The 13,519-nt window shown below is 28.8% G+C and overlaps 1 protein-coding gene and 1 non-coding gene across 2 annotated transcripts; both read right to left on the reverse strand.

Annotated features, from left to right (window-relative positions):
• Window positions 1–3,024: 3,024 nt before the first annotated feature.
• LOC145742303 (kelch-like protein 26) lies at window positions 3,025–13,374 on the reverse strand. Its single transcript, XM_082560089.1, has 15 exons — window positions 13,371–13,374; window positions 12,795–12,959; window positions 12,434–12,538; window positions 11,994–12,147; window positions 11,586–11,705; window positions 11,265–11,418; window positions 9,718–9,810; window positions 8,471–8,600; window positions 7,785–7,960; window positions 7,198–7,412; window positions 6,505–6,612; window positions 5,845–5,964; window positions 4,979–5,189; window positions 4,162–4,353; window positions 3,025–3,118 (listed from the first exon to the last, which is right to left on the reverse strand). Exons 1-14 carry the CDS (start codon window positions 13,372–13,374, stop codon window positions 4,165–4,167), a joined length of 1,944 nt encoding a protein of 647 aa, XP_082416215.1. The 3' UTR covers window positions 3,025–3,118; window positions 4,162–4,164.
• On the reverse strand, window positions 10,416–10,622 carry LOC145740812 (small nucleolar RNA U3). The gene has a single exon (XR_014280922.1). It is a non-coding gene; the product is annotated as a small nucleolar RNA U3 (small nucleolar RNA).
• Window positions 13,375–13,519: the final 145 nt, after the last annotated feature.

A 13,519-nucleotide genomic window follows, 5' to 3' on the forward strand; every position in this document is an offset into this window, starting at 1 on the left:
GACGTCACGCTACCTTATATGGCGCATATATAAAAGTGTTGTAACTTTTGTTTTAGTTGATATTTTTGAAAAATGTTTTATCTTGAATGTTAGTAAGGCCAAAACTAATCAAATAAAATGTTTATTTTTCAGTTTCGGGTTTTGTCCAAAATTTAATAAAATTGTCATAACTTTTATATATATTAATAATTTTCAAAAATATTTTGGAAATATGGTTTTTAGACTACTATTCGTTTACTGACAAGTTCAAAATTTGATTTAAAAACTTTGTTTTTTTTCCAAAAAAAGTTTATCTCAATATTAATATGCAGATGACGTCACGCTACCTTATATGGCGCATATATAAAAGTGCTGTAACTTTTGTTCTAATTGATATTTTTGAAAAATGTTTTATCTTGAATGTTAGTTAGGCCAAAACGAAATTAATAAAATGATTATTTTTCATTTTCGGGTTTTGTCCAAAATTTCATAAAAGTGTCATAACTTTTATATATATTAATAATTTTCAAAACTATTTTAAGAATATAAATTTTAGACCCCTGTACGCTGACTGATAAGTTCAAAATATGATTTAAAAACTTTGATTTTTTTCCAAAAAAAGTTTATCTCAATATTAATATGCAGATGACGTCACGCTACCTTATATGGCGCATATATAAAAGTGCTGTAACTTTTGTTCTAGTTGATATTTTTGAAAAATGTTTTATCTTGAATGTTAGTTAGGACAAAACGAAATAAATAAAATGATTATTTTTCTTTTTTAGGTTTTGTCCAAAATTTAATAAAATTGTCATAACTTTTATATATATTAATAATTTTTAAAACTATTTCAAGAATATAAATTTTAGACCCCTGCACGCTGACTGATAAGCTCAAAATATGATTTAAAAACTTTGATTTTTTTCCAAAAAAAGTTTATCTTAATATTAATATGCAGATGACTTCACGCTACCTTATATGGCGCATATATAAAAGTGCTGTAACTTTTGTTCTAGTTGATATTTTTGAAAAATGTTTTATCTTGAATGTTAGTTAGGCCAAAACGAATCAAATAAAATGTTTATTTTTCAGTTTCGGGTTTTGTCCAAAATTTAATAAAAGTGTCATAACTTTTATATATATTAATAATTTTCAAAATTATTTCAAGAATATAAATTTTAGACCCCTGCACGCTGACTGATAAGTTTAAAATATGATTTAAAAACTTTGATTATTTTCCAAAAAAAGTTTATCTAAATATTAATATGCAGATGACGTCACGCAACCTTATATGGCGCATATATAAAAGTGCTGTAACTTTTGTTCTAGTTGATATTTTTGAAAAATGTTTTATCTTGAATGTTAGTTAGGCCAAAACGAAATAAATAAAATGATTATTTTTCATTTTTAGGTTTTGTCCAAAATTTTATAAAAGTGTCATAACTTTTATATATATTAATAATTTTCAAAACTATTTCAAGAATATAAATTTTAGACCCCTGCACGCTGACTGATAAGTTCAAAATATGATTTAAAAACTTTGATTTTTTTCCAAAAAAAGTTTATCTCAATATTAATATGCAGATGACGTCACGCTACCTTATATGGCGCATATATAAAAGTGTTGTAACTTTTGTTTTAGTTGATATTTTTGAAAAATGTTTTATCTTGAATGTTAGTAAGGCCAAAACTAATCAAATAAAATGTTTATTTTTCAGTTTCGGGTTTTGTCCAAAATTTAATAAAATTGTCATAACTTTTATATATATTAATAATTTTCAAAAATATTTTGGAAATATGGTTTTTAGACTACTATTCGTTTACTGACAAGTTCAAAATTTGATTTAAAAACTTTGTTTTTTTTCCAAAAAAAGTTTATCTCAATATTAATATGCAGATGACGTCACGCTACCTTATATGGCGCATATATAAAAGTGCTGTAACTTTTGTTCTAATTGATATTTTTGAAAAATGTTTTATCTTGAATGTTAGTTAGGCCAAAACGAAATTAATAAAATGATTATTTTTCATTTTCGGGTTTTGTCCAAAATTTCATAAAAGTGTCATAACTTTTATATATATTAATAATTTTCAAAACTATTTTAAGAATATAAATTTTAGACCTCTGTACGCTGACTGATAAGTTCAAAATATGATTTAAAAACTTTGATTTTTTTCCAAAAAAAGTTTATCTCAATATTAATATGCAGATGACGTCACGCTACCTTATATGGCGCATATATAAAAGTGCTGTAACTTTTGTTCTAGTTGATATTTTTGAAAAATGTTTTATCTTGAATGTTAGTTAGGACAAAACGAAATAAATAAAATGATTATTTTTCTTTTTTAGGTTTTGTCCAAAATTTAATAAAATTGTCATAACTTTTATATATATTAATAATTTTTAAAACTATTTCAAGAATATAAATTTTAGACCCCTGCACGCTGACTGATAAGCTCAAAATATGATTTAAAAACTTTGATTTTTTTCCAAAAAAAGTTTATCTTAATATTAATATGCAGATGACTTCACGCTACCTTATATGGCGCATATATAAAAGTGCTGTAACTTTTGTTCTAGTTGATATTTTTGAAAAATGTTTTATCTTGAATGTTAGTTAGGCCAAAACGAATCAAATAAAATGTTTATTTTTCAGTTTCGAGTTTTGTACAAAATTTAATAAAAGTGTCATAATTTTTTTTGATTGCTTAAATATGTATTTTAGATGTATTCTACAGAACTTTATTGTAGGCTAGTAGGAATGGCGACTTTATGAGAGTGGAAAGTCTAATGGTTTAAATCCAGGTAAGATAAGATTTTAGATTTCCAATATATTTATTTTGCGAACACATCAATTTATTGAAGAAACAAAAGCTGGATTTGAACCCAGAGCGCAAGATTACAAGTCTGGCGCGTTAGTGAGTTAAACCACCGAAACGTATTAAAAACACAAGAGTATTTGGTAACTATGTATTATACAATACATCGCAATATTAAAAAAAAATATATACTTTAACAAAACAAATAAGTAAACGTATTAGGGCGTAATAATATAAATACAATTTCTAAGATGTTGGTCATTGCCTGAAGATGGTATAGCTCAATGGCGAACTTTTTTATGGTAACTTATCTTCTTACCTAAAATTAAAAAAACAACATTATTATAAGGTAATTGAAATACGCATAAGGCATATATAAAAGTGCTGTAACTTTTGTTCTACTGGATATTTTTGAAAAATATTTGATCTTGAATAATAGTTAGGCTAAAATGAATTAAATAAAATGTTTATTTTTCAGTTTCGGGTTTTGTGCAAAATTTAATAAAAGTGTCATTACTTTTATATATATATATTAATAATTTTTAAAAATATTTCAAGAATATGGTTTTTAGACTACTATGCGTTTACTGACAAGTTCAAAATTTGATTTAAAAAATTTGATTTTTTCCAAAAAAGGTTTATCTCCATGTTAATATGCAGATGACGTCACGCTACCTTATATGGCGCATATATAAAAGTACTGTTACTTTTGTTCTAGTTGATATTTTTGAAAAAGATTTTATCTTGAATGTTAGTAAGGCCAAAACTAATCAAATAAAATGTTTATTTTTCAGTTTCGGGTTTTGTGCAAATTTTAATAAAACTGTCATAACTCTTATATATATTAATAATTTTTAAAAATATTTTGTGAATATGGTTTTTAGACCCCTGCACGCTGACTGATAAGTTCAAAATTTGATTTAAAAAATTAGATTTTTTCCAAAAAAAGTTTATCTCAATATTAATATGCAGATGACGTCACGCTACCTTATATGGCGCATATATAAAAGTGCTGTAACTTTTGTTTTACTCAATATTTTTGAAAATTATTTTATCTTGAATATTAGTTAGACCAAAACGAATCAAATAAAATGTTTATTTTTCATTTTCGGGTTTTGTCCAAAATTTAATAAAAGTGCCATAACTTTTATATATATTAATAATTTTCAAAAATATTTTTAAAATGTGATTTTAAGACTACTGCACGTATAGTGATAAGTTTAAAATTTGATTTAAAAAAATTGATTTTTTTGGAATAAATTGGCCTTTATATTAATGTACTGATGACGTCACGCTATATTGTATGTGCGTGTATAAAAGCGTTGTAAACTTTCGTTTACATGATCCAATCACTTTACTCACTATTTAAGGAAGTTTAATCATTGTGGCTGCGGCCCCACGTAGTCTGCGTGGTAGTTTGGGTTGACCTTTCCAGAGGTCATTGTCAGGGTCATAACTCATGACCTCATATCGATGATCTACAACCGATGTTCGACTGCCACCAATGATGTAGATTAGTCCGGCAAGTTCAGCACAGCAACTCTCTGTTTCCCCCTAGCAGTTGAAAAATATTGTTGGGATATTAAAAAAAATGTTGTATATTTTGTGAAAGTTTTTACTAATATATAACTAGGTAAAGATTGTAGCATTAAGGCCTGTTCACACGACAAGCTTGCGTTGCGTTGCGCTGCGTTACGTAATTTTACGAGTTCTAGGGATTAACAAATACAAAATATCAAATAAAAGTATACCGCTTACGAAATCTTGCGTAAATTTTGCTTCGGCTACAAAACTTTACGAAATCTTACGTAACTTTCGCAAACTTTCATACGTGTGAACGACTCTGTTCATTTTAAATGGTTGCGAAATCTTACACTACGTTGCGTTGCGTATGCCGTGTGAACGGGCCTTTAGTCTAAACATCATACGGATTGGATATATCAACAGGGTAAAATTCATCTTATATTTTAGATTGTCATTTTATACAATGATCCCAATAAAGTTATTTGTGCATTAGAAAAAATCACAACAATAAATAAATCTGGTTACTGGCATTATTTGGCTACTGATTATAATATCATGTTGATATAATTAGAATTAGTTATATTTTACTTATCGTAAGCACATAGATACGAATTTTAGGTTTGTAATGTGATTAATAAATAATGTAAACTTTTACTTGGAAATTGATCTTTGGTGCCATCGTGTGCCACTGGTCACATTGCGGAGTATAACACTCGAGGGCAATGGAGGGTTGTTGTACAACACCCAATGACTCAAGTTCACCTCCAAGAACATAAATTCGATCTCTTACTGAGGACATCGTGTGTCGACTTCGTGGGGATCGCATTGAGGACAAAGTTGTCCAGTGGTTGTTGTAAGGATCAAATCTGCAAAGAAAATATTTAAAAAAAACTATCACAAAAAAATTCTTTATGAATTATTAAATATGACTTAATAATATAGTAAAATAAATACCACCATCTAATATTGTTGCACTTAAGCTAATGCAGATGGCAAAAAAGAGTTTAAAAAAATCTACATATAATGGATCTTAGTTGACAATATATATACAAATGTATCAATGTTCATATCATTTTTTTCTTTGAAATAAATAAAACTGCTATTTGTGGTGTATAAACAAAGTATCGCAAGCAAATAAAAAAGTCTTAAAAAAATGTATAAGTAATGGAGCTTCAAGGTGCGTGATTTTTACATTACATGTATATATAAGTATGTTGAATTTAGAAGTCTACAAAAACAAATGTTGTTTGTGGTGTGTGTATGAATTCTCACATGCAAGTATTTGTTAAAAGTTGAAACCATTACAAATTGAAATGCCAACCATACGGCAGCCTACTGACTAGTTTTTTAAAATGCTTCAAAAAAATTTAGGTTTGGATTTTAAGTTTTACAGGAATAAATATTTAAAAAATGTTCCAACATACTAGCATTAGGATTTAAACTTAAACCATAATTCTTCGCTGGTTTAAATTTTTTTTTTATTTTGTATTTTTGTAATTTTTTTATAATTTGTCTACTTACCTTAGTAGATCACTTGTTGAGTTTTTCTTCACCACCCCACCACTGATGTAAATATGATTTTTATGATCACTACCAGCATGGGCATATCTGGGAAGCTTTAAACAGGAGGCAAAATCCCATCTAAAAGTATATTGTTTTCATTTTTTTAGAACCCCACAAAATGTTGTATATACATGCTTTTAAATTTTATCTTAATGTAATTTTAATTTTAAAATTTATAGAATTTGTCAAAAAAGAATTTGTCAAAAATTTCTTAGAAAACTTTATATTAACTCTATAGCCAATTATTGGTAAATATACTATAGACCATACAACTATTGTAAAGAAAATCAAATAACTTCTATTTATTAAAAAACCGTAAACAACATTTTAACATAAACAAAATCGTATATTTTATATTATTCAGTTTATGTCAAAACCATAGTATCAACCCATGTTGCAAAAAACTATTTAAATGGGCATTTTCCAGGAACAAAAATTTCATAAATGTTATACTAAAAATTTATGCGAACAGCTTTTAGAATTTAAAAAGTATTTCTTAACAAAAGGTTTAAAAAGGAGTTTATAAAAAATGTCTAATAAAAAATGTAAAAAAATTAAAAACTTTAATAATAAGCCTACTTAACTTAGATGTAATATATCTGATAAACAAAATCTTACTTCTTGTTTGTGAAACAATATCTCTCAACAGAATTACGAATCACATGACCACCTTTTCCACCAATCGCAAACAAGAAAGTTTCTGTGGCACCCAGATAGAAATAGGATCTGAAAAATTTAAATATTTATAAAAATGCACAGTTTTCAAATATATATATATATACAACATAATATACATGATGTTGTTTACTACATAGCTTTAAATAAATTGAACATTTTGGATTTAATTTGAAACTGTTGAAACTACAAAAATTTGAAAACTACAAAAATTGTGGAATTTTAGATAAAAATTTTTAAATTTTTTAGTATTATAACTTATCCGGAAATCATCAAAAATTTGAATAGAAATATCACAGTTCTGTTTTATAAATACAATTATTTTTATGTTATTTGTTTATCGTATTAGTAAAAGTTGACCACATTTTTTCAAATTGGTTTAAATTAAAAAACAATTACCCTACTAATTATAAAAAAATGAAATATAGATGTTAAAATTAAAAAAAACGGCCAGTCATGTACTATTTACAACAACACAAAAAAATAAACAAATTTAGAATAAAAAAACAAATTTAATATAATTTTGAAATCTTACAAAATATAAAAAAAGGTGTTTACTTAAATTGATAAACAAAAACAAATTTTTGTTTTTATTTTAAAACTAAAACAAAAATTCTCAAAATAATAAAATCCAACCTTCCTTGCTGCATATCTCCCAGTGTTTCCCAATTATTTCCCACAGGATCGTAACTCCGCATATTTGATAATCCTTTGGCAACACTGCTTGCATTATCCTCACCTCCTACCACATACAATAAGTTGTTCACTGCTGCCACACAGTGGTGAGAAATAGGAACGGGCATTCTGCTTAATTCTCTCCAAGACCATTCCCTCTCATTTAGTTTTAAAATCTAAAATAAAATATAAATATTAAATAAAAAATTTTGAAATAAATCTGTGAAGTCCGTCTTAAATTTTTGTCTTTTTTTATTAAATAATTAACCAATTATTTGTAATTAACCGATTAAATATTTAAAATGTGCAAAAATGTTTAATTTCTATTTTAAAAATTCACTAGCATAAAACATGACATTATTCATGATATGCCGTAAATATAATCACCTGTGCTAAAAACAAATCAGCAGTTTAATTATGAAGCTCTATATTATCCCAAACTGCCAAAGTTAACTCAATACTGGGTGGGGTAACTGATGTTACTCTTTGTTTAGGTCATAAAGTCAACCTTTCCACATCGAGGATAAATAATTTTTTTAAAAACTCACCTGGTTTGTAAATTGATCAAACAACCTGCCACCAGTCACAACCAAGGAATCGTGGTGTGGCACGGTCACAACATCGCTACCACCCAAGCTCTTCACAGAGTTTGTTTTGCTTGTTTTATTTTTTAATCGCTCTAATATTCGACGTTTGTCTGCACCAACTATAGGTTCTATAATGGCTGCAAAAAATTAAAAAAACTTTTAATATTGGTCTTTTTATATATTTTGGTTTAATTAAGATAGCTAAAAAAGGAAAAAAAGACATTCTAGTCATTGTTAGATAATACAGACATGACAAACTTGTTTTTACTTTATAATTATGTTCTTACAAATTGTTCTATATAGTATATTAAAAATTGTATTTGCACATATATATGTAACTTACCGGCAGCGTGGTATAGTGGTAAGATCACTTGCTACACCACCATGAGGTCGTGTGTTCAATTCCCACTGCTCTCATGCGGTAGCATCCTTGAGTAAGGCAATATAAATGTTACGAACTCCTGCTGAGCCAGCACTTAATCAGCAGTATAATTATCGGGCAAATATTATCTATAATATTCCAAACTGCCACAGGCAACTCGAGACTGGGTCAGAGTAACTGATGTTACTCTATGTTTAGGTCGCGCATTCGACCTTCCCACATCAAAGATAAAGATATGTACAAAAAAAATTTGAACATTTTTTACCAATTAGTTCTTTATTTCCACAAACAATATCATGAGTAAGTACATATCCATTTAAAGTGGATTGAGGTATTTTGCTATAGTGAAGACATTTAAGTAATCTGATCGCTGCTTCTTCCCTTTCCTTGTCATCCTAAATATAGTTTAGCTTTAAATTTATTATATAAAAATTAACTAAGTTAATTAACAAATAAAAAAAAGATATAACATATTACATGGTAAAGTTTATAGCTTGAAATTTAGTTTCGGAGTAATGGAGATAGACAACATTAAATATAACCAATATGAAAGGTCTAATTAAAATATTTTTACCATTAAACAACATAAAAACAATCCTAGTTTTTCTTAAATAAAGTTTTGAAGGAAATTTTTAAAAACAAAAAAAACATTATCTGATTGTCCAAAGTAATATTTGTATAAAATGACATTAATATGTGACCTTTAAAACAATTGTGGATTTATTTAAGCAATGTAAATCGAATCATGAACTTTAAACAGTAATACCCAAAGCTTTAATTTTGCAGAATGTCTGGCATAAATTACTTTAAAATTAGCGTAAGTTTTGCTTAAATTGAATAGTTGAAACCAAATGACATGATTGAAATTAAGTATTGCTGAAAGTTTTATTGCCAATTCTTCTGTAGTATTCCCTAGTGTTTTTAAACTAAATGCAATTTTTTTTGTATATGTAGATTTTTATCCTCAATGTGGGAAAGTCGAATGCGCGACTTAAACATAAAGTAACATCAGTTACTCCGACCCTGTCTCGAGTTGCCTGTGGCAGTTTGGAATATTATAGATTATAACTGCTCAGTAATTATGCTGCTGATTAAGTGCTGACTCAGCAGGAGTTCGTACCGTTTATAGCGCCTTACTCAAGGGCGCTACAGCATGAGATCAGTGGGGATTGAACCCACGACCTCATGTATGGTGTAGCAAGTGTTCTTACCACTACACCACGCTGCCCAATTATGACACATAATATTACAATTTCTTTGTTAATTTATTCTCAATCTGGAAAAGTGACTCTACTGTCTAAATATAGAGTAACATCAGTTACCCCAACCCAGTCTCAAGTTTCTTTGACAGTTTGAGATATTATAGATTATAGTTGCCCGATAATTAAGCTCCTGTTTAAGTGTTGACTTAACATAAATTTATACAGTTTAAAGCACCATTTTCAAGGGTGCTACAGCATTAAAGCAGTGCAAATTAAACCCAACATGATTACTAATATATAATAAACTTACATGTTTAAGCCATTGTAGAATTGCATTGAACATTTGAAGTTCAGTAATAACACATTTATCAGATAAAACTCCATTTCTATGATTTAAAATTTCCTAAAAACAGTAAAGATTTTACAATTAATATAACAAAATATACCAGACAGTAAAAATTGTTTTAGTAAAATAGTCCGGTAGTAGGATTATTGAAATTTTTGTACTTGTTATTTTAACTTACTGACTAACAACCATAGGTGTAACGTTGTTAACTTAAATTTTTTTCTGTGCGTTACTACATGGAATGCACTTAAATGTTTAACTCTATTATAAACACAAAACATTACAAATCAAAAACTACTTTGTTTTCTACAAACAAGAATTAGCTAAAATTTCAACTACTTCATAAAACTGTTTTAACTGGCAGCGTGGTGTAGTGGTCAGAACATTCTCCTATCGTACACAAGGTCGCGGGTTTGGTTCCCATTAATCTCATGCTGTAGCATCCTTGAGTAGGCGATATAAACAGTACGAACTCCTGTTGAGCCAGCACTTAAAAAGCAGCATAGATATCCGGTAATTATAATCTTATATCCCAAACTGCCACAGGCAATTCGAAACTGGGTCGGAGTAACTGATGTTACTCTATATTTTGGTCGCTATTCGACCGTTTCACATCGAGGGTAAAGATGTATACAAAAAAAACTTTAAACAAATTTAAGTCAACCGCTCAGAACGAGTTTGTTTCCTCAAAAACTTCCCGAAAGAAAATTAAGAACAATCGTCAAAGATCGGAAAGTCCGAAAACTTTCGACCAATTTTCATGCTCAGAAACAAACCCAACAACTCGTCATCGAGGTTGAGGTTCTGTCATCATTAAATGACGTTTTCAAGATACAAACTATAGAAATGATCCCTAAAAGTATGATCTTAATCCAATAGTAATTTACTAAGAAACCTTTTTGAACAAAATATCATCGAATTTGTGGTGAGTTGTAATTCCCTCGCGTATTTGAGAAAATCGCACAACTATGACGTAATTAAGAGGGAAATCCCCTTAACGTGTTTATTTATAGCTTTATCCTCAAAAGAAAAATATTATGTCAAACTAAATCTACGATTGTCTAAAAGGTTCTGTTAAAAAAAATTATAATATTCCCGTAAATAAATATAATAGCTTACAGAAATTGTTATTGACTAAGTAAAGTCATTAAATTGAATTAAATCTTAAGGTTAAAAGTCCAAGTCGCCCCATAGCCAGCCGCTTTGAGTCCAGTATTTTTTTTTTGTATATATCTTTATCTTCGATGTGAAAAAGTCGAATGCGCGACTTAAACATAAAGTAACATCAGTTACTCCGACCCAGTCTCGAGTTGCCTGTGGCAGTTTGGGATATTATAGATTATAATTGGCCGATAATTATACTGCTGATTAAGTATTGGCTCTGCAGGAGTTCATACCGTTTATAGCACCTTACTCAAGGGTGCTACAGCATGATATCAGCGGGGATTGAACTTACAACCTCATGTGTGGTGTAGCAAGTGTTCTTCCACTACACCACGCTGCCAAAATACCTGCAAGTCAGCTTCACTAAGTTGCGAGTAACAATTTGTATCCACAAATACATCGAAACTTTCGATCGTCTTTCTTAAAACAAAATCTCTTAATTCAGGAATGTCCAAGTTGTTTGAAAGTTGAAAATATGTTTGAAAATTTTCGAGTGAATATCTATAAGAAAAATAAATTTAAAATTATGGAAAATGGTAATTTATCCTTTATAATATAAGGCTAAGCGACCTTAACATAAAGAGCCCCACATTAGGCAATGGTTAGACATTGTTGACCCACATAAACTGCCAGCGCAATAATACATGTGTTTTTTTTTAATCGTTTACCCGATTCGTATTTCAGCCAAGCATCTTCGTTTTAAAGACTTAATTTTTAGTCTCACAGCAGCCTCTAAGAGACTTGATATTTGATGTGGTTTTGCATCCAACACCGCTGAGTAAATGTATCTGAAATATGTAATAAATTTTTTTCGAGATTAAAGGGCTAATTTTTACTGAGAACTAACATAAGGTAACGTAAATGTGTGTACGTATTCGTCAAAACTAACATAAGGTAACGTAAATGTGTGTACGTATTCGTTATTTTATTTGTAAATTAACGAATTCTTATTAAAATAAATTATCTACAGGTTTGTTTTTTCAGCAAATCTTAGAAAATAGACCTGAATTTTGAAAATCATGTAAGAAAATGTTCTGCTATATTGGTAAACAAAAAATAAAAGACTTTAAAGTTACCTTAAAACAGCTTCCATAGCTGATTTTTCGATATTAAAATCGATCAAAATATTTTCTTTAATGTTTTCACTTTGTGTAGAAGGAGGTTCAGCCGTGTTTATTATTTCGTTGCTCTCATTCGAATTTACTTTGGTTAAACTTAGTTGAGTTGAAGCTGAATATATTAAATTTAATCACAAGTAACCGTTATAGTATTTAGTTTAATATGTAATGTTTTAATATTTATTTTTAGCCTTCATAATGTATTCAGAACACTTGCTACATCACACGAGATCGTGAGTTTGATCCCCACAGCTCTCATCCTTTGGCGCCCCTGAGTAAGGCGCTTTTTTATTAAATAGCAATAATTGAACTGTAAATAAAAGTTTAAGTAAAATTTTAACAAATATGCTTTTCTAATTTTGGGTACAATAAGTAAAATATTTATTAATATAACTTACAAAAACCTTTTCGTGATACTCCGAGTTTGTCACGAAAGTATCCACTAGATGCCGCGAGAACGCATTTATGAGCGGGATATTCGATTGACGGGCTACTAATATCTTCTAAAAATAAAAATCCAACTAATTTTAAACCGAAAAATACATAAAGTAAATGCATGTAAAAGGACAACCTTTTTTAGAAAAACGGTTCTATATCTTTTCCTAGTCTTAGTTTGCCCCTTTTCTTTTTAGATAGAGTGTTACTAAGTACGTACTAAAAAAGCGCAATAAGAATCAAACCCAATAACTTTTGTAGTAAAGTCCTAAGTCCAATACTAAAATATGTTTAAATCCTGTTATATAAATCGTGTTTACATACCTTGTGCCGATATAGTGACGTCACATAGATCTAGATTTTCTCGTAAAACGTCCAAACCTTTAACTAATTCGTTGACATGTTCACTAGAATGTTGATGGGGAACAGATAGTACTCGATCGTCGACGCTAGATGATCGATTACGGTGACTTTTTGAACCACCAGAACCTTAATTTGATAAAAACTAACCGTTTAGTTTCTTAATGTAACTTTATTTTAAACTAAAATACATGTTTTAATTAGAGCACAAACTGTTGTTACGACATTTGAGTAAGGCGCTATAAACAGAGTAAACTCCTGCTGCAGCTTAATCAGCAGCTTGTTTATCTGGCAATTATAAACAATAATATCCCTAAGTGACAAAGGCAACTCAAGACCAGGTCCAGTTAGCAGTTGTTACTCTATGTTTAGGTCGTGAATTTGACCTTTCCACATCAAGGATAAAGATTTATACAAAACCAATGAAACATAGTTTAATAAAATATTTAAGCGTAAATTCCTCACGAATTTTTTCAAAAACGACCTATATATCTCCAAGCTGGTTAATTTAATTTAAAAAAGATAACCTATTTTACTTACCCATTTAGGCAATTTTTTGTTTTCAAATTTTACAAAACAGTTTAAAGTCGAAGACCAAGTTTTTCAGTCAAAGCCGAATAGTCTCTTGTTTTAAAAGCCTTTAACTAATTAATTAAAGTATGCAGGCGTTGTATAACTATATATTGACC

Source organism: Corella eumyota, chromosome 1 (assembly GCF_963082875.1).
Source record: "Corella eumyota chromosome 1, kaCorEumy4.1, whole genome shotgun sequence".
Classification (NCBI taxonomy): Eukaryota; Metazoa; Chordata; class Ascidiacea; order Phlebobranchia; family Corellidae; genus Corella; species Corella eumyota.

Bases quoted from the DNA above. Each gene is read 5' to 3' on its own strand.
- LOC145742303 (XM_082560089.1), bottom strand. The intron at 12,148-12,433 runs GTAAGTTATATT...TAATATATTCAG, and splicing joins AGTATCACGAAAAGGTTTTT to CTTCAACTCAACTAAGTTTA. The intron at 5,190-5,844 runs GTAAGTAGACAA...TTTTCTTTGCAG, and splicing joins TCAACAAGTGATCTACTAAG to ATTTGATCCTTACAACAACC.